Source organism: Mus musculus, chromosome 6 (genome assembly GCF_000001635.26).
Source record: "Mus musculus strain C57BL/6J chromosome 6, GRCm38.p6 C57BL/6J".
Taxonomy (NCBI): Eukaryota; Metazoa; Chordata; class Mammalia; order Rodentia; family Muridae; genus Mus; species Mus musculus.
The window spans coordinates 70,102,060-70,125,063 of NC_000072.6; the positions used below are offsets into that span (position 1 = coordinate 70,102,060).

A 23,004-nucleotide genomic window follows, 5' to 3' on the forward strand; every position below is an offset into this window, starting at 1 on the left:
GGGGTGTATTAGAACACCACATTAGAAAGAACTAGAAAAGCAAAATTGAAATTAACTCACCAAAATCAAATAACATGTGTGTTGTCAGCATTCAGTTGTGTAAGAATTTAAGCATCTCTTGCTCTAAATTCCTTTGAAAGGGTGAAGCCCTTTGTACTCATCTCATTTTCCATCACTAGAAGAGAAGAACATAATGACCACAACACTCTCTCAGTTTGGAAGTTCTGCTCCATGAGCATTCTGGAGACAGTCAAGCTGTAATGTAGAGCAGTCATGTCTTGAGAATGCTGTACTGAGGTTCTCTCAGTCCCTTGAATTATGATACTATTTTAGGATACCAGAGTATATCTTTCTTCCTGTCAAATTTCTGGAAGCAGAAACATCTGACTTTCACTTACATTGTATACAATGTTCACCCCTTGTCAATATCACCAGTTCAGGTGCCATAAAGAAGGGAAATACTTATGAAAGAGCCAAGAAGTGTGGGGAGCGGGTGTGGCGGCAGTCCCAAAGGTGCCAGGGACTGCAGCTAAGTCATATGACTTGCACCTGACTTCCTCATATAAGACACAAACATCTTGAGTGCTGCGCAGGTGTACCAGGATACAGGTGAATCCAATTTGGTGGAGATTTGCCCCTGCTGCCCTGATTAGCTGAAGCTGCGTGCCTGGTGAGGTGGCGTGGCCTGCGGTGCGTGGATGAGAGAGAGTATAAAAGGAGTGAGAGGCCCAGGGTTCGGGGGAGATATAAAAACAAGGGAGATATATAAACAAGGGAGATATAAACAAGGGAGTTATAAACAAGAAGAATCAGGACTGAATAAACGTGTGCAGAAGGATCCTGTAGCAGCGTCGTTCTTCCTGGCCTGTTGAGCGCGCGCAACAAAGAAGCCCAGCTAATATGTAGTCTGTCTCAAAATACTCTAGGGAATTCTTTGCTAATACTAACTACTATAAGGGTAACTCAAGAGCAGGTGTCCCTATGAACAATAACCCAGCTTCCTGAGCTGATTTGCATATTAAGAAATTAGCCACAGTGCAAATTCCATAGGACATCTTTTAAAGCAGATGGCCACTGCCTGAGAAGCATCCTCAAGTCCAGCTCTCAGAGATGGGGTCAGCTCTTCTGCTGTGGGTACTGCTGCTCTGGGTTCCAGGTGAGGGGTGATGGTGTTGGAAACATCCTCTGTGGTCACTGCTGTTTTTCATACATTGGTCTCCTAATCATTGAAATTTTGGCATTTAATTGGTTTTAAGTTTCCCTTTCATTTATGAGTTCTCATACTGCAGCTCATGCCTGCTGTTGAAAGAGTAGTAAACTCAGTGCTCCAAGGTATGCTAATCATAAAACAGATAGCCACATTCCTCCACCCACCCACTTCCTGTGTTCAAAGAGTGTTAATTCAAAGAAAGTCACCCTGACCATTACCGGAACCTGCAATGCAAATGTGCTATTGTTAGGGGCTCTTAGAAACTGTCTTGAGAGTTAACAATTACCAGGTATTCCTTGTGACTCTTGTAACTTTACTTTTGCTTTTTGTTTGCTCTCTCTCTCTCTCTCCCTCCCTCCCTCTCTCTCTTCCTCTCTCTCTCTCTCTCTCTTTCTCTCTCTCTCTCTCTCTCTCTCTCTCTCTCTCTCTCTCTCTCTCTCTCTCTCTCTCTGTGTGTGTGTGTGTGTGTGTGTGTGTGTGTGTTGCTCTCTCTCCGGTCAAGTCTGCTTGACAGGCTGAAAAAGTCTGTAAAGCACTCAACTAGGAAAAGAGTTTCAAGGAAACTCACCTCCTGGAGCTTTGGTGTTCTCATTTACCCACATACTCATACCATATTCCCGAGTTAGTCTGGTGTATGGAAAAATTCTGTTATAGTTAAGTCTCCCCAGTGTTCCATGGTCCCAGAAGCCGAACTTAGAATCCTGTAAGAATGCAGTAAGGAAGTTTACCTATTCAGTTACTAATTAAGCATTACAAAAGACGGAGTCAATAGCTCAGAGCTGGTCTATTAAGGACAGTAGCAAATCGCACCCAAACAAGGGAATACTATGAAAAAGCCAGGGAATCCCACTGAATTAGAAATCTTCAGTACAGGCTGCATTGCATATTAGAAGCAAGTTGGTAAATTCTTCTGACAAATGGAGATTCTCCAGATACTTAAAAGTTATACTCATATAAGAATTTAGCAAGGCCTAAGCTGACCCTAGGTAAGACTGCTTTATCTTTACTGTAAACATTTACCTGGTTCCTGTAAATCCTTTTGAAGTCATTCCTTTGTTTTGTGTCAGGCAACTTCAATGTACCTTGCCTGCTGTGACTTCTGATCCCTTGTATTTTCTGTACTGTATAAGACTGTTGTTCACTTTGTGACAATACATTCAGATCCTACACAATCTCGCGTATTGATCTGTCTGTCACTCACCGACTCCTTGTCCATCTGCCCCAGAGACCCGTTCCATGCAGACAAAGGGACCCAGAGGGTCTGCAGCATGTGTGTGTGTGTGTGTGTGTGTGTGTGTGCATGTGTGTGTGTGTATATGTGTGTTCTTTGTCACACAAATGCACTATTCTTGCCCCATCTTATGTGATGGGTATGAAAAACTCCATTTTGTGCTAGACACCAATTCTACCTTTGTAGAACATAAGCCCCTAGCCCTTGCCCCCTTCTCAGAATTGTAAGACTGTTATGAAATGATTACCTGCTTGCACTATGTTCTGTAAACTCCACTTATTGCTAAATACCCAGAGACTGAGGTAGTTTCTCACGCAGCTCCAAATTCCACAGGAATAAAGTAGCTGTGACTCACCTTTGAAATTCTTCTCTTTATGGGGGCCTTAGTTACAAATTTGACCACAGGGACTAAGAACTGTATTTGAATGTAGGGACCCTGGTATAGCTGTCTCATATGAGGCTATGCCAGTGCCTGGCAAACACAGAAGTGGATGCTCACAGTCAGCTATTGGATGGAACACAGGGCCCCTAATGGAGAAGCTAGAGAAAGTACCCAAGGAGCTAAAAGGGTCTGCAGCCCTATAGGAGGAACAACAACATGAACTAACCAGTACATATGCAACTAGAGACACAAGCTCTTTTACGACATTTGTATACAATTACTATATATTAGTAAAGAAACTTAAGAAACAGCAAAATTTCTCAGAGTGCATAAACTCTTACAACATAGCACTGACATTGGACCTGAGTTTGATCTCAATTATCTATATGGCACAAGAGGAAAATCAAGTCCAGGTTGTCCTCTAAACTCCACAAACGTGCCATGATAATTGTGTACCTATACACGTGAACACGCAAAAAATGTAATTAAATGCAAAAATGTAATTAACCAAAATGTAATAAAAAGTGAAAGAATTTATGGAAAAGGAAAAAAGAAAAAGAAGTGTATACCCATAATGAAGTAGGAAAGTACTCTAGAGGTTAGGCAAAGCAAGAAACATTATTCCTAAAACCTCCAAAGTATAGAGTTGTTTGCCAACAAATTCACATGAGCCCATAGAGTTTTATGTTGAATTACAGAACTCCACAACGATAAAAACAATAAATCTCTCATATTAAAAGAAAAGAGGTTGTGTTACAGAAGGAACAGAAAGATAATACTGAGCTACTTCTTAAAATTTTTTATACCAAAAGACATTGAACATATTCTTTTTGCTGGGGTCTGCTAATGTTTTCATGAGTGTTTCAGGCATGCAGCTTCTCAGGCAGAAGAAGGAAATGTGCAGGCCCAAGACTGTGTGTGGGGCAGGCCGCTGGTGAAGCTCTCAAGGAGGTCTGTGTAGGAGGTGAAGCACTGTGGTAGGAAAGCTAAAATGTTGTTGACAGTAATAAACTGCCAGGTCTTCAGCCTGCACACTGCTGATGGTCAGAGTGAAATCTGTCCTAAATCCACTGCCTATGAAGCGATCAGGTACCCCAGATCAGGTACTCTAGTGGATGCATAGTAGATCGCCAGTTTAGGAGACTGTCCTGGTTTTTGCTGGTACCAGCCAAGTAGTTCTTTTGGTTGCCACTAGCTAAAAGGCTCTGGCTGGACTTGCAGCTCATAGTGACCTTTTCTCCTGCTGACACAGCCAGTGAGGATGGAGACTGAGACATCACAATGTCCCCACAGGTACCTGAAATAATGAATAGACAGTGAACATGCATACATTCACAAGCATAGATTATAGTAACAATTGAAATTTGTCAAAGGTCCTTGTAATGTCATATTGTCAAAGTATTATTGTGGAAGAAATATTACACACTTTCACACATTGCAAATTTCGTATGTAAAAAGATATAACTCTGAAATAATAATACTTTTAAATTTCTCACCAGATACCCATAGCAGCAGCAAGGCCTGTGAATCCATCTTGCTCTACCTGCCTGTCTGATGCTGCTCAGTTCACATTGGTTTATAAATTCTGAGCAGATGGGCTAGCCTGGCAGTGTGTGTGTGAGAATGGCTGCTATCAATCCACAGCCAAAGATACCATCATAGAGAGTTTGTGTGATCACTGAAAGATACTAGCTTAAAGGTCTTCCACAGAAATACATTACATCCTCTAATAACAACATTGAGCTAAAATCCAAGACATATTTAAATCAGTTAGTTTTTGCAGAAACTTTAGGAGAGCTATTTCAGGTTGAATGCTAAGAAAATCAAAACAACAAAAGAAACACAGTAAGAAAACATGCAATAAAAAAATAAGGATAGACACAGTAAAGGGGACATGAAAAAGCAAGAGGAAATTGGGGCTAAATTTGTTTACTATCTCCCATCTGCAAAACCACTCATACTGAGGACAATGAACAGTACCTCAAACTTGTGGGCTTCTGTTAGCAGGCTAAACATGGGGCAGAGATGAAAAGAGAAGCTCAGAACTCATTCTTGAGAATACTGGAGAGACACTAATTTAATCGTGGGAACAGAGAAAATTTAATCTCAAGGCAAAGTAAACCCTTCAGAATGTAGTAAGTATGATTTTCACTTGGAGCAAGTAAAAAGGGCTTTAAAATGGGAGACTGGATGGGGAATAAAACAAACTAGATTTCTTCATGAAATCATGGCTGTAGAGCAACACTGCAAGAGTGTTTGATTCCAGAAATGCATATGCTAGGGTAATTTAGATAGCAGTATGGAAACCCAGGGACAATGGTCTTGCTGACATACTAAACTGCTTAAATATATATATATATATCATCCTCTTGGAGATGGGGAAGGAGGAATGGGATGAGGGACTATTGATAGGTGGACAGGGAGAGGAATAATGACTGGACTGTAAAAAAAGATTAAAGATCATTAAAAAAAATCTATCCGGAAGCGGGTGCAGCCTTGTTAATTCAAGCTATGAGTTTACAAAGACCAATAGACTACCACATCAGAGATTGCTGCCATCCCCCAAAAAATGTTTAACTATGAATGAAAATAAATAGCAATAACAAAAGGCAAAATACCTGGAAAGATTTAAATTACTGATATATATACAAATTATATACCCAATGTTATCCATAAAGTACAAGAAACAAAAAATAAACAATCTTGGCAAGGAGTGGAAATTCACATCTGTAATCCAAGAACTGGGAAGACAGAAACAGGAGGATCAGAAGTTTGGGATCTCCCTGGAATACATAGCATGTTCTAGGCCAGTCTAGTTTATGGAGAGACAAACTGTCAACATGTGTATCATTAGTCAAAAGTCATAGCACAGTTCATGGTACTTTCTATTCAAAGAAAAGTATTTATCCAATACTAATGTTTTAACATTAATTCAGAATATGATTGAAAATTAAATATGCTTTTATTCAAAAGACATTTAACTTTTATTTTGCATTAAATAAATAATTTTACACATCTACTTCTCAAGTATAAAATGTTAAACTATTTCTGATATGCATATTAAGTATTCCTCCCTAAATTGCTAACACATGATTACATGAGAGACAACAGTATCGTGGTCACTTGTTAGTTTTTGCCCATTTTCCCCTCTCACCACTGGGACCCCATCTAGTTTAGACCTGTGCTGGACCGGTATATACTGCCACAGTCTCTTTGAGTTCATATGTGCATCAGTCCTGTTGCATCTGTAAAACACTGTTTCCTTGATGTCATCCATTATCTCTGGCTCTCAAAGTCTTTCTGCCACCTTATCCACATAGATCCTGAGCTCTCTGAGGAGGGCTTTGATGAAGATACTTCATTTAGGACTGCATGCACCAAGATCTCTCACTCTTTCCACTTTCTCTACTTTTAAGTCTCTATATTTGTTCCCATTTACTGCAGGAAGAAGCTTCTCTGATGACGGCTAAGCAAGATGTGACCTATGGTTATAACAGAAAGTAATTGGAAGTCATTTCATTGTGGTCCTTTAGCAAAACTATTGGTTTCCTCAAGGAGCATGGCCTTTCTAGTCTCATCTTCTTGGCCACATGAGCAGAGTCTGTCATGGGTTCCATATCATGGAGTAGACCCTAAGTCCAGTTAGAAAGAAGTTCTTTACTGCCAAAAACATCCCAAATTACAGGATTTATAATTGCGTTGGTAATTACCTTTCTCCTCTGATAGAATGCAGGATGTTTTTCAGCACTATGAACACTAGTCAGTAGGCATGGAGGCTCTAGTTAGACATCAGTACAACTTCTCAATGTGGTGAGGCAAGAGGAAAGTAAGAGAGAGAATACAGGGTGAGATACCTAGCATTAAGGGTCATTTGAAGGGCCATATAGAACCTACTTCAGTAGATGTTGATTAATATATATGCATATATGAAAGTAATCTAAATGGAAACACCAAATAACAAGGGAGGAAAAACCTCAGCTAGACATCTCTAGCCACCAAGTGAAACCTCCAGTGCCATCAATGGGTTACATATGAGTTGTTGGGCAGAGAGTACCCATGGGAATCCCCATACAACTCTGGCTATTGGTTGCTCTCTACTAATTGACAGTAAATCTCTATTGCTGAAGAGACTTACATCTTGTTTCTGTTTATTTCAGACTGAGGGGGAACGATGACCTTTACAATGAACACACACACACACACATACACACACACACACACTCACACCAACTTGGCCTTCTGGTGCTGTTTTAAGCTGGAAGGACTCTATGTACCTTGTATTCCCTACAGATCTCAAACATTCACCACTTAATTCTTTAGATTGCTTCAGGCAATGTGGATTTTATTTCTATTGTTCTTCCTCCAAATATAAGTAATATTTATGTCACTTGGCTCACTCCAGGGGTTTCTTACTTTTTTAATGGATATTTTATTTATTTACATTTAAAGTGTTATCCCCATTCCAGGTTTCCTCTTTGGAAACCCTCTATCCCATCCCTCCTCCCCCTGCTTCTATGGGGGTACCTTTGTCTGGCTTTTTAATCCACTAGGAGATTTGTATATTGTTCCCTGAGTATCCCTTGCAAGTGTGAGCTAAAACTTCAGTTGCAACCTTGCTCTAACTTGTCTGGAAACCTTACTTCAGTTTCTCAAAATGAGGCTCAATACTCAGCTCCTAGGACTGCTGATGCTCTAGAATACTGGCAAGGATAGAGAAAGGAAACTAGGTTCATGGTAATGCATGGTGAGTCATGGGACAATGATGCTGCATTGTGCATTCAGTCCAAATATCAGAGCCAACACAGGGCCTGTGGCATTTAAATCTGTGATCTTGAGAGAGAGGTGACAAGAAAGACCTGTGCTGTGATAAAGATTATCACATAGGCTACTATGAACATAGTGGAGCATGTGTTCTTATTACCAGTTGGAACATCTTGTGGGTATATGCTCAGGAGAGGTATTGCTGGATCCTCCTGTAGTACTATGTCCAATTTTCTGAGGAGCCTCCAGACTGATTTCCACAGTGGTTGTACAAGCTTCAATCCCACCAGCAATGGAGGAGTGTTCCTATTTCTCCACATCCTCGCCAGCATCTGCTGTCACCTGAATTTTTGATCTTAGCCATTTTGACTGGTGTGAGATGGAATCTCAGGGTTGTTTTGATTTGCATTTCCCTAATGATTAAGGATGTTGAAGCCTGGCAGTGGTGGTGCACACCTTTAATCCCAGCACTTGGGAGGCAGAGGTAGGCAAGATTTCTGAGTTAGAGGCCAGCCTGGTCTACAGAGTGAGTTCCAGGACAACCAGGGCTACACAGAGAAACCCTGACTCAAAAAACAAAAAACAAAAAAAAAAAAAAAAACAAAAAAAACAAAACAAAAAAAAACAAAAAAAAAACAACAACAAAATAAGGATGTTGAACATTTTTTCAGGTGCTTCTCAGCCATTCAGTATTCCTCAGTTGAGAATTCTTTGTTTAGCTCTGTACTCCATTTTTAATAGGGTTATTTGATTTTCTGGAATCCATCTTCTTGAGTTCTTTGTACATATTGGAAATTAGTCCCCTATCTGATTTAGGATTGATAAAAATCCTTTCCCAATCTATTGGTTGGTTTTTTGTCTTATTGACAGTGTCTTTTGCCTTACAGAAGCTTTGCAATTTTATGAGATCCCATTTGTCAATTCTTGATCTTACAATGCAAGCCATTGCTGTTATGTTTAGAAATTTTTCCCCTGTGCCCATATCTTGGAGGCTTTCCCTCACTTTCTCCTCTATAAGTTTCAGAGTGTCTGGTTTTATGTGGAGTTCCTTGATCCACTTAGACTTGAGCTTTGTACAAGGAGATAAGAATGGATCAATTCACATTCTTCTACATGATAACAACCAGTTGTGCCAGTACAAGTTGTTGAACATACTGTCTTTTTAACACTGATTGGCTTTAGCTCCCTTGTCAAAGATCACGTGACCATAGGTGTGTGGGTTCATTTCTGGGTCTTCAATTCTATTTCATTGATCTACCTGTCTGTCGCTGTACCATTACCATGCAGTTTTTATCACAATTGATCTGTAGTACAGCTTGAGGTCAGGCAGGGTGATTCCCCTAGAGGTTGTTTTATTGTTGAGAATAGCTTTTGTTATCCCAAGCTGGAAAGAACCCAGATGTCCCTCAACAGAGGAATGGATACAGAAAATGTGGTACATTTACATAATGGTATACTACTCAGCTATTAAAACAATGAATTTATGAAATTCTTAGGCAAATGGATGGATTCGGAGGATATCATCCTGAATGAAATAACCCAATCACAAAAGAACTTACATGATATGCGCTTACTGATAAGTGGATATTAGCCCAGAAACTTAGAATACCCAAGATACAATTTGCAAAACACAAGAAAATCAAGAAGAAAGAAGACCAAAGTGTGGATACTTCGTCCCTCCTTAGAATGGGGAACAAAATACCCATGAGAGGAGTTACAGAGACAAAGTTTGGAGCTGAGATGAAAGGATGGACCATCCAGAGACTGACCCACCTGGATATCCATCCCATAATCAGCCACCAAACCCAGATACTATTGCAAATGCCAGCAAGATTTTGCTGAAAGGACCCTGATACAGCTGTCTCTTGTGAGGCTATGCCAGTGCCTGGCAAACACAGAAGTGGATGCTCACAGTCAGCTATTGGATGGAACACAGGGCCCCCAATGGAGGAGCTAGAGAAAGTACCCAAGAAGCTGAAGGGGTCTGCAACCCTATAGGTGGTACAACAATATGAACTAGCCAGTACCCCCTGAGCTCATGTCTCTAGCTGCATATGTATCAGAAGATGGCCTAGTTGGCCATCATTGGGAAGAGAGGCCCCTTGGTCTTGCAAACTTTATATGCTCCAGTACAGGGGAATACCAGAGCCAAGAAGTGGGAGTGGGTGGGTAGGGGAGCAGGGTGGGGGGAGGGTATAGGGGACTTTCAGGATAGCATTTGAAATGTAAGTGAAGAAAATATCTAATAAAAAATTGAAAAAAAAAAGATTGTCACATAGAAGGAGAGGGATGACATGAGAAAATCCTAGAACAGTGATCCTCCAACTTGCTAGTATGGGCATATCTGAATGTGTGCTGACATGCATTCAGAAAAACAGAAGAGCACAGTCCAGTTACCAAGGCCAGTGGTTTTCAACCTCCTTAATGCTGCAACCTGTTAATACAGTTCCTGTGTCAGAGTCCAGCCTCAGCACAGGATCAGTGTTCTCAACTGGAATCAGCCATATCTGGAAGTTGCATAATAAACACACAGAGACAACTTTTTGGTACAAGCTGACAGATAATTTTTCAAGGATTAAAATTATCCTCCCTTCTTCCCTCCCTCCCTCCCTCCCTTCCTCTCTCCCTCCCTCTCTCCCTTCCCCCCCTCCCCCACCTTGAGGTTGCAATCATTTTTGCTCCCTCTTCAGGCTGGAGGTTGTGCTCTCTTGTTCCCTCTATTTCTCTCCCTAACATACTCACTCTGTGTGTTCTTCTCACACACACAGCCCACACACTTTCTCCCCTCACACTCTCTCACTACATATCACATGCATTTTCCTTTCACTCACAAGCACACTCTCCATAACACTCCTCACATACTCTCTAGTCACTCTCCACTCCTCTCCACATACACCTCACATTCTCTTTTCACTCCACACTCTCTCTACACTCATACTTCACATTCTTTCTTCATTCACTCCCTCACCTTTAACTTGTCCCAGTCTTTTATTGATACTCCAAAAGCAAGTATAAAAAAAGACATTGTATAATCATTACCAAATGAAATTCAAAAGAATAACCACACCCCACAAAGAATCAAGAATTAACAATTATTCCCCACAGTTTCAAGCTTACCCTATTCCCAGGACTGTGACAATAATAATAATAATAATAATAATTGCAAACTTATTATTAGTTAAACTTTAACTTTTGATTTACTATACTTCAGAGCTCAAAGCTCCAAGGTCAGCTACTTGCATTTTCTTGTGAAGCTCCAATGATAAATGACATGGGTAAAGCTGTCAGGTGGTGGCCAGAAAGAATCAAGTTAACCTTAACTCAGCAGTTCTGCTAGCTTTCTGCTTCCATACATTGCACACAGTGACTCTCTTAAGAGTCCCACGGTTTTGACTTAGTTTTATTAATATATCAGCACCATTGTCTGCATTTAGTGTCTGCAGATGGGATGGATCCTTAGTTGTGGAAATTAACCTTTCTTTTAGTCTCTGCTCCACTCTTTGTCCCTACATTTCCTTTTGACAGGAGCAATTCTGGATTAATATTTTTGAGACAGGTAGGTGGCCACATCCCTCAACCAGGGTCTATGCCTATCAACTAGATATGGTCTCTACAGGTTCTCTCTCCATTTTGTTGGGTATTTCAGCTAATGTCATCCCTGTTGGGTCCTGGGAACTTCTTGAGTCCCTGGAAACTGGGCCTTTCTAGTGGCTACCCCCCCCAGTTCCCCATCCCCCACTGCCACTCACCTCAGTTCAATTTCCTGACCCTCTCAACTTCTCCCAAGACCATAGGTTTCTAAGTAGCATTCTCATCTAAACTTCACTTGGGGAAATCTCCCTCTGGTCCTTCATTTCCATATTACATCCCTCTAGTACCTGAAGCTTTCCTTCTCCACTAGACAGAAAAGGATATTTTCTACTCCTATTTATCCTATATGCTACTATTTGTTGTGGATAGCCCTTGGGCTGATTATATTTTATGTTAATTCCACTCTCCTGTGAGTGGCTTTGAACAAGGAATGAGTCAGCACTCAGGTGATTTCCTGAAAACCTAGTTCCCACCTCAATTTGTAAAATAAAGGAGAGCTGATGATTGGGCAGATAAAAGGGAAGGTGGAGTGGAAGGTTGGGGAGAGAGAGGAAGGAGCAAATGGAAGAGGGAGAGGATGTAGAGGAGGAGGAAGAAAAAGAAAAGCAGAGCAGAAGCACATGTTCTGGAGAAACCGCAAGATATAAGGGGTCTCATAAGCTGTGGAAGATGGAAGTGTAGGGGTAGATCTGCCCAATCTAGGCACACAGCATGTAATCATATTAACTGTGTTGTGTTTTCATTGCCGGGGCATATTTGGGAGGAGATATACCGCAGCAACTGTTTTTCTTCCTAAAATTAAACTTTCACAAATAGAACATTTCTAGTTTCCTAGATGCTACATGTATTCCATGATAAGGACACTAAAATGAAGGTTTGCTGCTAGTACACTCAGGTCATGAGAACATATGGGGTTTTGTAGTTGGGACCTCGGTGACAGACATCATTCAGCCCCCAGCACTCGTCTTTCATTTCATCCATTCATTATAAAATTTCATAATTTCATTTTACATAGTGGCTGAGTAACATTACATTGTGCATTTAAGTTAGAAATTGTTGATTTGATATGCATCTAGTTTGATGAAATTTCCTACTTATTGTCAATAGAGTAACAATAAACATAGATGTGCAAGTGTCCCTGTTAGATGATATGAAGTACTTTGGTTGTATACACAAGAGTGGTAAAGCTGGGCCATGTGGTAGATCTGTTTCTGGTCCTTTGACAAATATCCAGATTGATAACCAAAGTGGCTGCACTAGATTTCTTTTTGACCAACCCCTGTATAAGAACTGCACTTCCTCTAAGTCCACTCTGAGATTTATATTCCTCTATATCCCTGTTGATGTCCATTCTGACTGGAGTAAGATAGACACTAAAATAGATTTCATTTGAATTTTCATCATAGCAAGGGGATAAACTGTGGTATTCTGTACAAATGTTCTTTCTATAACTGTGAAAGTAGTATATATTGTCTAAGAATACACAAATAGAACAGTCTCTGAGAGAGAAAAGACTTCAATATCTTACTCCACACTGAACCCTAATGATACAGCCTTGACTAGTTACCAAGAAGTGTGAACTGGGGTAATAATTGCATGATGGTTATGGTAGTGAACAACCAGTTTCTGACTGACAGTTGAGAACTGAACTATGGAAGTAATTTTATACCCATTAGAGTAAATCTGGTCAAAAACTCATTAATTTAGAAACTGTGGGCTCTAGGGAGGAAACTACTGTGTAATTATAAATGGTCATATAGTCAAATTATTTCTAAATAACTATGTCTATACATATAAATTTGCTTTGCTATGAACTTTGGTCTTTATAATTCATGTTGGATATTCTTAATCTCCAATTCTTCCTTTCTTCCAATCATGAATCCGCTTGCCCTTTTAGGATTATGGTTTGTTTCTGCATTGTCATTGAAAAGATTCCCAGTTAAAGTATTTGGTTCCCAGCTTATGGATTCAACTTTTGAAAATGAATTAATGATGATGACATTGACTGAATTACTGAATTCATCCATTGATTATTCATAATTAAATGGCATTTTTGGGGAGATGCTGGGAAGTAAGAGGTCTGTGCTACTTCAGGATCAAGGGGGGTGCTTCTAAAGACTGGGTCATGTCTCTGGCTTCTTCCTAACTTACTCTGCTTCTCAGCTGGCATGAGGAGAGCAGCTTTCCCCCCAGAGTTCCTTCATCTATGATATTCAACCTCATTTATGTTCACAGTAAGGATACCAATATACCTTGGCCTGAAACAGAAACTATGAGCTAAAAATAAATCTTTGACTTTAAGCTGCTTTTCTCAGATGTGTTGTCACATTGAAGAAAACACTAAGTACATCACTCTAAGATTTTCCTTGGGAAATGCCTAGAATAGCTATTTTCCTAGACACAGACACATCGTGCAAGTTTGGACACACTGATTCCTATGCAAAAAGCTTTAAGATATTTGTAGATCCTCCAGCAATATTATGTAGTCTATAAGGCAGTTTTTCCATGATATAACTCCAAAATATGAACTCAATTATTTTCTTAATGAGAATATTGATTGGATTAGTTAGCATATTGTTTACAGAGAAGCACAAATTATTACCCTCTAAAAACATTAAACTCTATTAATTAATATTCAAAAATTGGTAAAAATTGGTAGCTTGCATATTGTAATACAAAATTATATCCAACATTAGAGTACAGAGGCTTTTCAGTCTTCACAGTTGGAAAGCATATAAGAAGACTTTAGAGGGAGAATTGGCCCCAGAAATAGGGGCAATAAATATCACATTTTCTTTTCTCTATGGATCCTAAATATGCTGTGTGTTAAGTTTGTGTGTGTACATGTACAGGCATATGTATATGTGGGTACAACTCTGTATGTGTGCATATATATGAATGAGTCTGTGTGTTTGTATACATCGATAGATGTGGTGTGTGTGTATGTATTTATATATAAATGTACATAAAAGTATAAGACAGACTAGAGTAAAAGAGATAATAGGAAAAAATCAGGGCAGTTGGATGATGTAGTGAAAATATAAGACATACTTGAAAGACATTGCTTTTATGAAATTTGTACATGATGTATGTATATTAGTAAACAAATTTAAGAGACTGCAAGACTGCTCAGATGGCAAAGACAATTGCCAAAAAGCCTGACATCAGAACTTAATTTGATCCCAAGAACAAATATGACAAAAAGAGAAAACCAAGTGCAAGTTGATTTTCCACAAATGTGCCAAGGCAATTGTGCACCTATGCATATACACAAGTACAAAAAGGTAAGAATTTATGAAAAAGTAAAAAAAAAAAAAGAAAAATAGAGAAGTGTACATAGGTAATGAAGCAAGAATGTACTCTAGGAAGTAGACAAGGTAGTCAAAGCAAAAAAAAAAAAAAAAAAAGAAAAAAAAGCATTGTTTCCTAGTGCCTCCAATCTAAAGTGCTGTTTAACAATACTTTGACTTCAGCCCATAGAGTCTCTCATATTGAAAACCAGAACTCCAGCACTATAAAAAGATGAATCGCTCATATTCAAGGAAAAGAGTTTGTGGTAATGTGTTACAGGAAGAACAGAAAGATAATACTGAGTTTCTTTTTTGTATTTTCATACAAAATTTTTTCATACCAAAAAAGAAAAAGAAAGAAAAAACACAAGAGATGGTGAACTAATTACCTTTGCTGGACTCTGAAATTTTTACATGTGTTTCATGCATGCTGGCTTTCATGAAGAAAGAGGAAGTGTTCAGACCAAGGACTGTGTGTTATGCAGGCAGCTGGTGAAATTCTCAAGGAGGTTTGTGTAGGAGGCTGAAGCACTGTGGGAGGATAGCTATAATATTGCTGACAGTAATAAACTGCCAGGTCTTCAGCCTTCACACTGCTGATGGTGAGAGTGAAATCTGTCCCAGATCCACTGCCTGTGAAGCGATCAGGGACCCCAGATTCCCTAGTGGATGCCCAGTAAATCAGCAGTTTAGGAGACTGCCCTGGTTTCTGCTGGTACCAGGCCAAGTAGTTCTTTTGATTGCTACTATATAAAAGGCTCTGACTGGACTTGCAGCTCATAGTAACCTTCTCTCCAACTGACACAGCTAGGGAGGATGGAGACTGTGACATCACAATGTCCCCACAGGTACCTGAAATAAGTAGAAAGTGAACATGAATACATACACAAATAGATTATTATAACAGTTGAAATTTGTCAAAGGTCTTTGTAATGTCATATTGTCAGAGTTATTATGGAAGTAATATTACACACTTGCACATAGTATAAATTTCTTATATAAAAAGGTGTAACTCTGAAATGATAATACTTTTAAATTTCTCACCAGATACCCATAGCAGCAGTAACATAAGAACCTGGGCCTGTGAATCCATCTTGCTTCCCCTGCCTGTCTGATGCTGCTCAGTTCATACTGGTTTATAAATTCTGAGCAGCTGGGTTAGGCTGGAGGGGTCTATGCAAAGCAGCCAGCAAATACAAAAGCAAATGCCTGGGCAGTGTGTGTGAGAGTGGATGGTGTCAATCAACAAAAATGCCATCACAGAGAGCAAGAGGGATCACTGAGAGATATCAGCTTATAGCTCTTCAACAGCAAAGTACTAGGTGCTCTAACAGCAGCATTCAGTTAAAATCAAAGACATTTAAGTCAGTTAACTTTTGAGGAGAGTTACCTCAGATTGACAGTCTTAGGGTGATTATTTTAAAAAAAAAATCACAGAAACAAAAAAAAAAAAACATAGAAGAAAACATGCAATAAAAGATAGTAAGGGTAGAATCTGGGAAAGAGGAAATGCAAAAAATAAAAATTATAAAAAAAAAGGAAATGGGAGCTAAATTTGTTCAGTATCTCCCATCTCCTAAGACACCTATTCTGAAGCCTATGAACAGTGCGTTGGACATTGTGTTTACAGACTAAAAATGGGACTGATATGAAAAGAGAAGCTCAGAATTTATTCTGTGGAAATCCTGGAAGACAATAATTTAATCTTGGGACCTAAAAAGTTTTAATCTCAAGGCAAATATAACCCTAGCATAAACTAATAAGTATTTTCTTCTACTTTGTGGAACTTAAACAGCGCTCTAAAATGGGAGAATGGAAAAAAAATTAAACAATCATAAAATCATGATTGTAGACCAAAATTGAAAGAGTATTTAATTCCAGAAATAAATATTCTAGGGTAATTTAAAAATTAGCAATATTGTAAGTGGGTTATAATGGTCTTGCTGACATAGTAAACAGGTTAAAAAGAGCGCGGGGATCCCCAATGGAGGAGTTGGAGAAGGGACTGAAGGAGCTGAGGGAGTTTGCAGCCACATGGAGGGAGCAACAGTGATAACTGGCCAGACACCCCAGAACTCCTGGGGACTGGACCACCAACCAAAGAATACACATGGAGGGGCCCATGGTGCTGGCTGCATATGTGGCAGAGGATGACCTTGTTGGACATCAGTGGGAGGAGAGATCCTTGGGCCTGAGAATGTTCAATGTCCCAGTGTAAGGAAATGTCAGGGCAGGAAGATGGGAGTGGGTGGGTGGAAGAGCACCCTCATAGAGGCAGGGGGGAAGAAAATGAGATATACATATACATCTAGCTATTAAGGCAATGCTATTGTCCTGATCTCTGAATTGGGCCTCTCCCCCGGAGAAGAAAAGGGGGTCAAAAGTAGGCCATCAGACACACTGCTCAGAGAACAACCACAGATTGTTCCAGCCCTAAGTCAGCACCAGATGTCCTGACCTCAAGATGTACCCTGATACCACCAAGTTCCTGCTTCCCCTTGTAGTCGCCAAAGGAAAAATTTCCGCTGCCCTATCCCTCCTGCTGAGGTGCATTTCCTCTGCCCCAGTCCTCCTGCTGAAAGGCACTTCCCCTTTTTCTTGTGCATTTAAACCTCGGGCCTGGCTAATACATTTGGGGCTTTGATGCATTCCAGAACGGTTTCCGTGTCGTTATTCGCACAAGGCCCTCATCTCTCTCTACCCCCCCCCCCCATTTGATTATTAGGAGGAGGTCCCCTCGAGACCCTCGAATAACTAGACCTGCTGGACGGGTCATATATATATATTCATTGGGGAAAAAAAACTCTCCAGAAGGGGTGCAGCCTTCTTAAATCAAGGAATAAATATGCCAAGACCAATAGATCCCAACATCAAAGATAGGTGCCATCCAAAAGAAAAAAGTTAGGTATAAATGAAAATAATAGAAAAAAGAGAAATCAAATAACCTTCCAAGATTTAGATTTATTGGATTATGAATACATATGTGTATATATGTGTGTGTGTGTGTGTGTGTGTGTGTGTGTGTGTGTGTGTGTGTGAAGCAAGTTATAGAGCCAATGTTATGTAAAAAGTAAAAGAAACAAAAAATAAATATTTTTTTGTCAAGGAATGGATATTCATGTCTATAATCCCAGAAACTGAGAGATAGAAACAGCAGGATCATGAGTTTAAGGCCAGCCTTGGGTGCATAGCAAGTCTAATCTAGGACAGTCTAGTCTATAGAGACGTAAACACTCAAAAATGTGTATTATTAGTCAACTAATTGCAAGGCAGCTCATGGCATTATCTATCCAAAGCAAAGTGTTTATCCAATATTAACATTTAGCATTGAGCCAAGAATATTACTGAAAATCAAATATACATTTAACCACTATGCATTTCACATTTATATGGCATTAAATATATAATTATATATATCTACTTCTCAGGTCTAAAACATTAAATTATCTCTGATAGGCATATTCAGATATCTGTGCTAACACACAATCATATAAGGGAAACAGCAGTATGGTGGTCACATGATATTTTCATGGTTAAAGAGGAAAGCTCATGTCCATTTCCATGTCTGACTCCTGGACCCCTCCTAGCTTTGCCTGTACTGGACTGGTGTCCTGCCACAGTCTCTGAGAGTTCATATGTGCATTAGCCCTGTTGTGTCTAGAGGACAGTGTTTTCTTTATGTCATCCATCATCTCAAAATTTTTTTGCTTCCTCATCTACAGAGATCTCTGAGCTCTCAGGGGAGGAGTTTGATGAAAACAATCCATGTAGGACTGAACTCCAAGATCTCACTCTTTCTACTTTGTCTGTCTGTTAGTCTCTATATTACTTTCCATCCACTGCAGGAAGAAGCTTCTCTAATGATGAAGCAATGCTTTGATCTATGGGTATAACAAAATGTCAACCTAATGATTTCATTTCATTGCTGTATCCCTTCTCAGAACTATAGCATCTGGGTTTCACTTAGACCCATGGCCTATCTAGTTGCATTTTCTTGACCACCTGGCTTGGGTTGCATCTCTTGGAGAGAGCATTAAATTCAATTGAACAGAAGATCACAGGGTTTCTAATTAGGTTACCTTTCTCCTCTGGTAAAATGAGGAATATCTTTCAGTAACATGAACACTAGTCAGTAGGCATGAAGACACTAGTACTGTGTTCAAAGAGGAAGGTAAGAGAGAGAATACAGGAAGATAGGTAGCACTAAGGGCCATTTGAGAGATCATATAGAAACCCATTTCAGTAGATGCTTATATGTATATATGTATATGGGACCCATAAAACTTTGCTGAGATTCAGTTTCTTAGCTATGGTGGTCCTGCACAAGTCAGCATTCAGCAGCACAGTTGCCCAGCAGCCCTGGAACATCTCAGTTTTTCTATTGCTCAGGCAGATCTGCTTACATGTGAATTAGAACTAAGAGCCCTGGATGGTGAAGACACAGAAGACTGTAGCAAAGGATTCAGAAATTTGGAGATATAACTGAGCCTGCCCCTCACAGGATCTCACAGCCTATCTGTCTCCCAGGAGATCTGCCATAAGTAGGAACATGGGTGAGACCCTCACCCCAATACCCATAACATCTAGGACTCCTCAGAGCATAGCATACATGAGATTTATCCCACACTACATGTGCCCCATCATCCTTCCATTCTGCACCTCTACCTGAACCTGTAGCAGATCAGCATGTTGTCCCCCTCCCTCCAGCCTACTTAACTTTAAGGACTTCTACCATGACCAGGAACACAGATCAAAGTGCCTTCTGCTTCTAGACTCCAAAGCCAGCTTGTCTCCCAGGAAATTTACCCTAACCAGGGAAATAGGAGACCCTCTCTCACCAGGGACAGAAGAGGCCTTCCCTAACAAAAGATAGCATTGCCTGCCTCCCAAAAGGCCTTCTCTCACCCAGGTCACACAGCTCTACTTGCATCCAAGGAGGTCTGTTCCAGTCTGAGACACCCAGACCAGTTAACACCAGAGATAACCAGATATTGAAAGGCAAGCACAAGAACATATTCAACAGAAGCTAATATAATTTGACAGCATCAGAACCCAGTTTTCCTACCACAGCAAGCCCTGAATACACTTACAAACCCAAAGAACAAGATTCTGACCTAAAATCCCATATCATGAAGATGAAAGAGGCCTTTAAGGAGGATATAAACAAGTTCCTTAAAGAAATACAGGAAAACTCAGGCAAACAAATAGAAACCCTTAAATTGGAAACACATAAATCCCTTCAAGAAATACAGGAATATACAACCAAATAGGTGCAGGAGTTGAAAAAAAGCAGTCCAAGACCTAAAAATGGAAATAGAAAAAATATAGAAATCACAAATGGAGGAAACCCTGAAGATGGAAAAACCTAAGAAAGAGATCAGGAACTACAGATGCAAATATCACCAACAGGATTCAAGAGATGAAAAAGAAAATCTCAGGCATGAAAGATATCATAGAATATATCAACACAACAGTACAAGAAAATACAAAGGGTAAAAAGTTCCTGACCTAAAAAATTCAGGAAACTTGGGACACAATGAAAAGAATAAACCTAAGAATAATAGGAATAGAAGAAGAAGATGCTCAGTTCAAAGGGCCAGCAAACATCTTCAACAGAATCATGAAAGAAAACGTCCATGTTTTAAAGAAAGAGATGGCCATAAATGTACAAGAAGTCTACAGAACACCAAATAGATTGGACCAGAAAAGAAAATGTCCCACCCTTATAATAACCAAAACACCAAATGTACAGAACAAAGGAAGAATATTGAAAGCTGTAAGGAAAAAAGGCCAAGTAACATATAGAGACACACCTATCAGAATTACACCTGACTTCTCAACAAGACTCTAAAAGCCAGAAGATCCTAGACAGATGTCATGTAGACCCTAAGAGAACACAAATACCAGCTCATGCTACTGTACTCAGCAAAATGTTGAATCACCGTAAATGGAGAAGCCAAGATAATCCATGAGAAAACCAAATTTAAACAATAATTTTTGACTAATCCAGCCCTACACAGGATGCTAGAAGCAAATCCCCAGCTGATCAGCATGTATGTAATAAAAGACTGACTTGTATGGCCTCAGTGGGAGATTATGCCCTTAATCCTGTAGGAACTTGATACCCCAGGAAGGGGAGTGCAGAAGAAAAAGGGTGGGGTGGTGGGAGAGTGGTGGGTTTGGGGGACCATCTCAGAGGCAAAAGGAAGGGTGGAGGGGGTGAAGAACTCTTAGAGAGGGGACCTGGAAGGGGGCAGTATTGGAAATATAAATAAAAAATTAGAAAGGAAAGAAATAAAAAAGAAAGAAGACAGTAATAAAAATCTTTAAACAAAAGATTTCATAGCTATATTGATAGAAGGGGACTTTAAGAGAGATCTTATCTAAGTGGACCTAAACTAATCACAGAATCCCTCAAACTCTAGTTCTAGACTCAAAGAAACTCAATAAGGCTCATGATATGAACATGACTTGATGTGAAGAACAGTCTTCTGTGATGGCTTTGGAGAAGAAGGAGGCCATATTTCAAACCATGGCCAACTTCTCTATTTAGATATGGAAAGACCGTTAGCCAAAATCTCAGTCACGTGGTCATTAGACTTGTGACTTAAAAGTATGACTACTAATGAGCTCCTTAACTAATGATCATTTGTTCCTCCGCCACAGAAATTTAATAGTGAAATCAAAGAACCACGTGTCACTAGGAGATACAGATGTCTAAAGAAAATTCATCTTCACGTTAAGCTCCTAACCTGATAGGCTGCTGACATCTTTGATGTGAGAAACATCTTATAATTGTGTACTTTTTCTACCACTGTCGCCTGCCTAAACATATGCACAACCACATAATCAATGCTGAAGTCTGTTCTACAGAAACTCAAATAGCAGCAGATTAGTTTTGCAGGTCATCGATTGCCCTGTTTGTGTTCACAACCATGATCAAAGATCACTGAAGAATTTCTGAGCAAGGTGTTGTACATGGGACAAGTGAGAATTGAGGATGATCTGAACAGACCGGAAACCCACAGCTGTCTGCACAGTGGATGAGCTCCAGGTGTTTCAGGTGGCTAATACCTACTTTACTTTCATGCAGGGAATTATCAATTGTTATAATATTCTAAGAATATTGTATGGTTGTTTTGCACTTTTATCATTTTGTTAGATGTTCAGGTTGTTCAGTTCCACATGTATGCCAATTAGATTCAGTTCTGGGTGTTATCTCAGAAAGCATTTACTTACACTTATAATTTGCTTTGGAATTGTCCAACTAACGGTGCATGTGTGAAGTTTTATACCAGCTGCTAGATCCAAACATTTCCATGTAAATGAATTGTGAAATCCTGACCTAATTGATTAATTTAATATTGTAAGTGGCAGATGACAGAAAGAAAAAGAGAGGGCTAGTGTGAGGGCACGAGGGGCTTGCCTTTGAAAAGTATAGCTTCCACAACTTCAGTGGAATCCTCCTATCCCAACAAAGGCCATATTGGTAAGACTTCCACAGACTGCCACACAACTTCATGGCTTTCCTAGCCCACCTCCAAATGTCCCTTTTATTCTTATTACCATATTCTGCCCACAACTCTGGCAGAAGCCTCCTGATCAACCTGAGGCTACAGAAGCTACCAAAACCCATTAAGTACCCCATTTTATCTTCAGACACTTTGTGCTCCCTTTGTCTTTTCCTATCCTATACCCAACCAGTACTCATCCCCTTCTCATTATATCCCAGACCCCAACTCTTGTGTAGGCCATCTACTCCACCAGAAGCCATACTATCCACCAGAACCCCAGTCTGCAGCCAGACCAGAAGCTATGCTGGTCAGCAGAACTCCAGCCCATAACTCATGCAGAATCTTCCTGCTGCACCAGAGTCTACACTGGCCATCAGAAATCCAGCAAGGTGGAGACACTCTACTTAAACACAGATTACTCCAGAAGAACTGAGAGAAAACAGAAACCAAGAAACAAAACATAAATCCAAAAAAGACAAATTCAAAAATCAGCACCTAAGCCTATAATCTTCCCAAAATCAAATTACCAGATGCCATAATAAGAACACAATCGACACATTCCATCTGGACCTAGAGCTGACCCTGTGCCACAAGTCTCTATACCCAAATCCAACTGGAAGAGAGCTGGTCTCCTTGGAATGCTGACACACATGAGAGCACTACCTCTAACAACAAAAATAAGACAAAGCACCAATCATGATTCTTTAATATCTCCTAATATCAATGGACTCAATTCCTCAATAAAATGATATAGATTAACAGACTGAATATGTAAACAGGACCCAGCATTTTGTTGCATACAGGAAATACACCTCAGTGACAAAGACAGCACTATCTCAAGTAAAAGGGAAAACAATTTTCCAAGCAAATGGTCACAATCAACAAGCTAAAGTATCCATTCTAATATCAAATAAAATTGACTTTCAACTAAAAGTTATCAAAAAATAAAGACACCTCATACACATCAAAGGAAAAATAAGTTCCTTGTACCAAAATGAACTTCAATTCTGAATATATATACTACT

At 39.7% G+C, this 23,004-nt stretch overlaps 1 pseudogene, 1 gene segment (V, D, J or C) and 1 further gene; 1 reads left to right on the top strand and 2 right to left on the bottom strand.

Annotated features, from left to right (window-relative positions):
- The window catches only part of Igk (immunoglobulin kappa chain complex), a 3,171,119-nt gene that overhangs the window by 2,546,424 nt on the left and 601,691 nt on the right, over positions 1–23,004 (top strand).
- Positions 3,801–4,120, bottom strand: Igkv8-31 (immunoglobulin kappa chain variable 8-31; annotated as a pseudogene). Its single transcript is given in 1 exon segment — positions 3,801–4,120. A coding segment is annotated over 1 exon segment (320 nt).
- Igkv8-30 (immunoglobulin kappa chain variable 8-30) lies at positions 15,002–15,558 on the bottom strand. The segment is given in 2 exon segments: positions 15,002–15,317; positions 15,510–15,558. Coding segments are annotated over 2 exon segments (365 nt in total).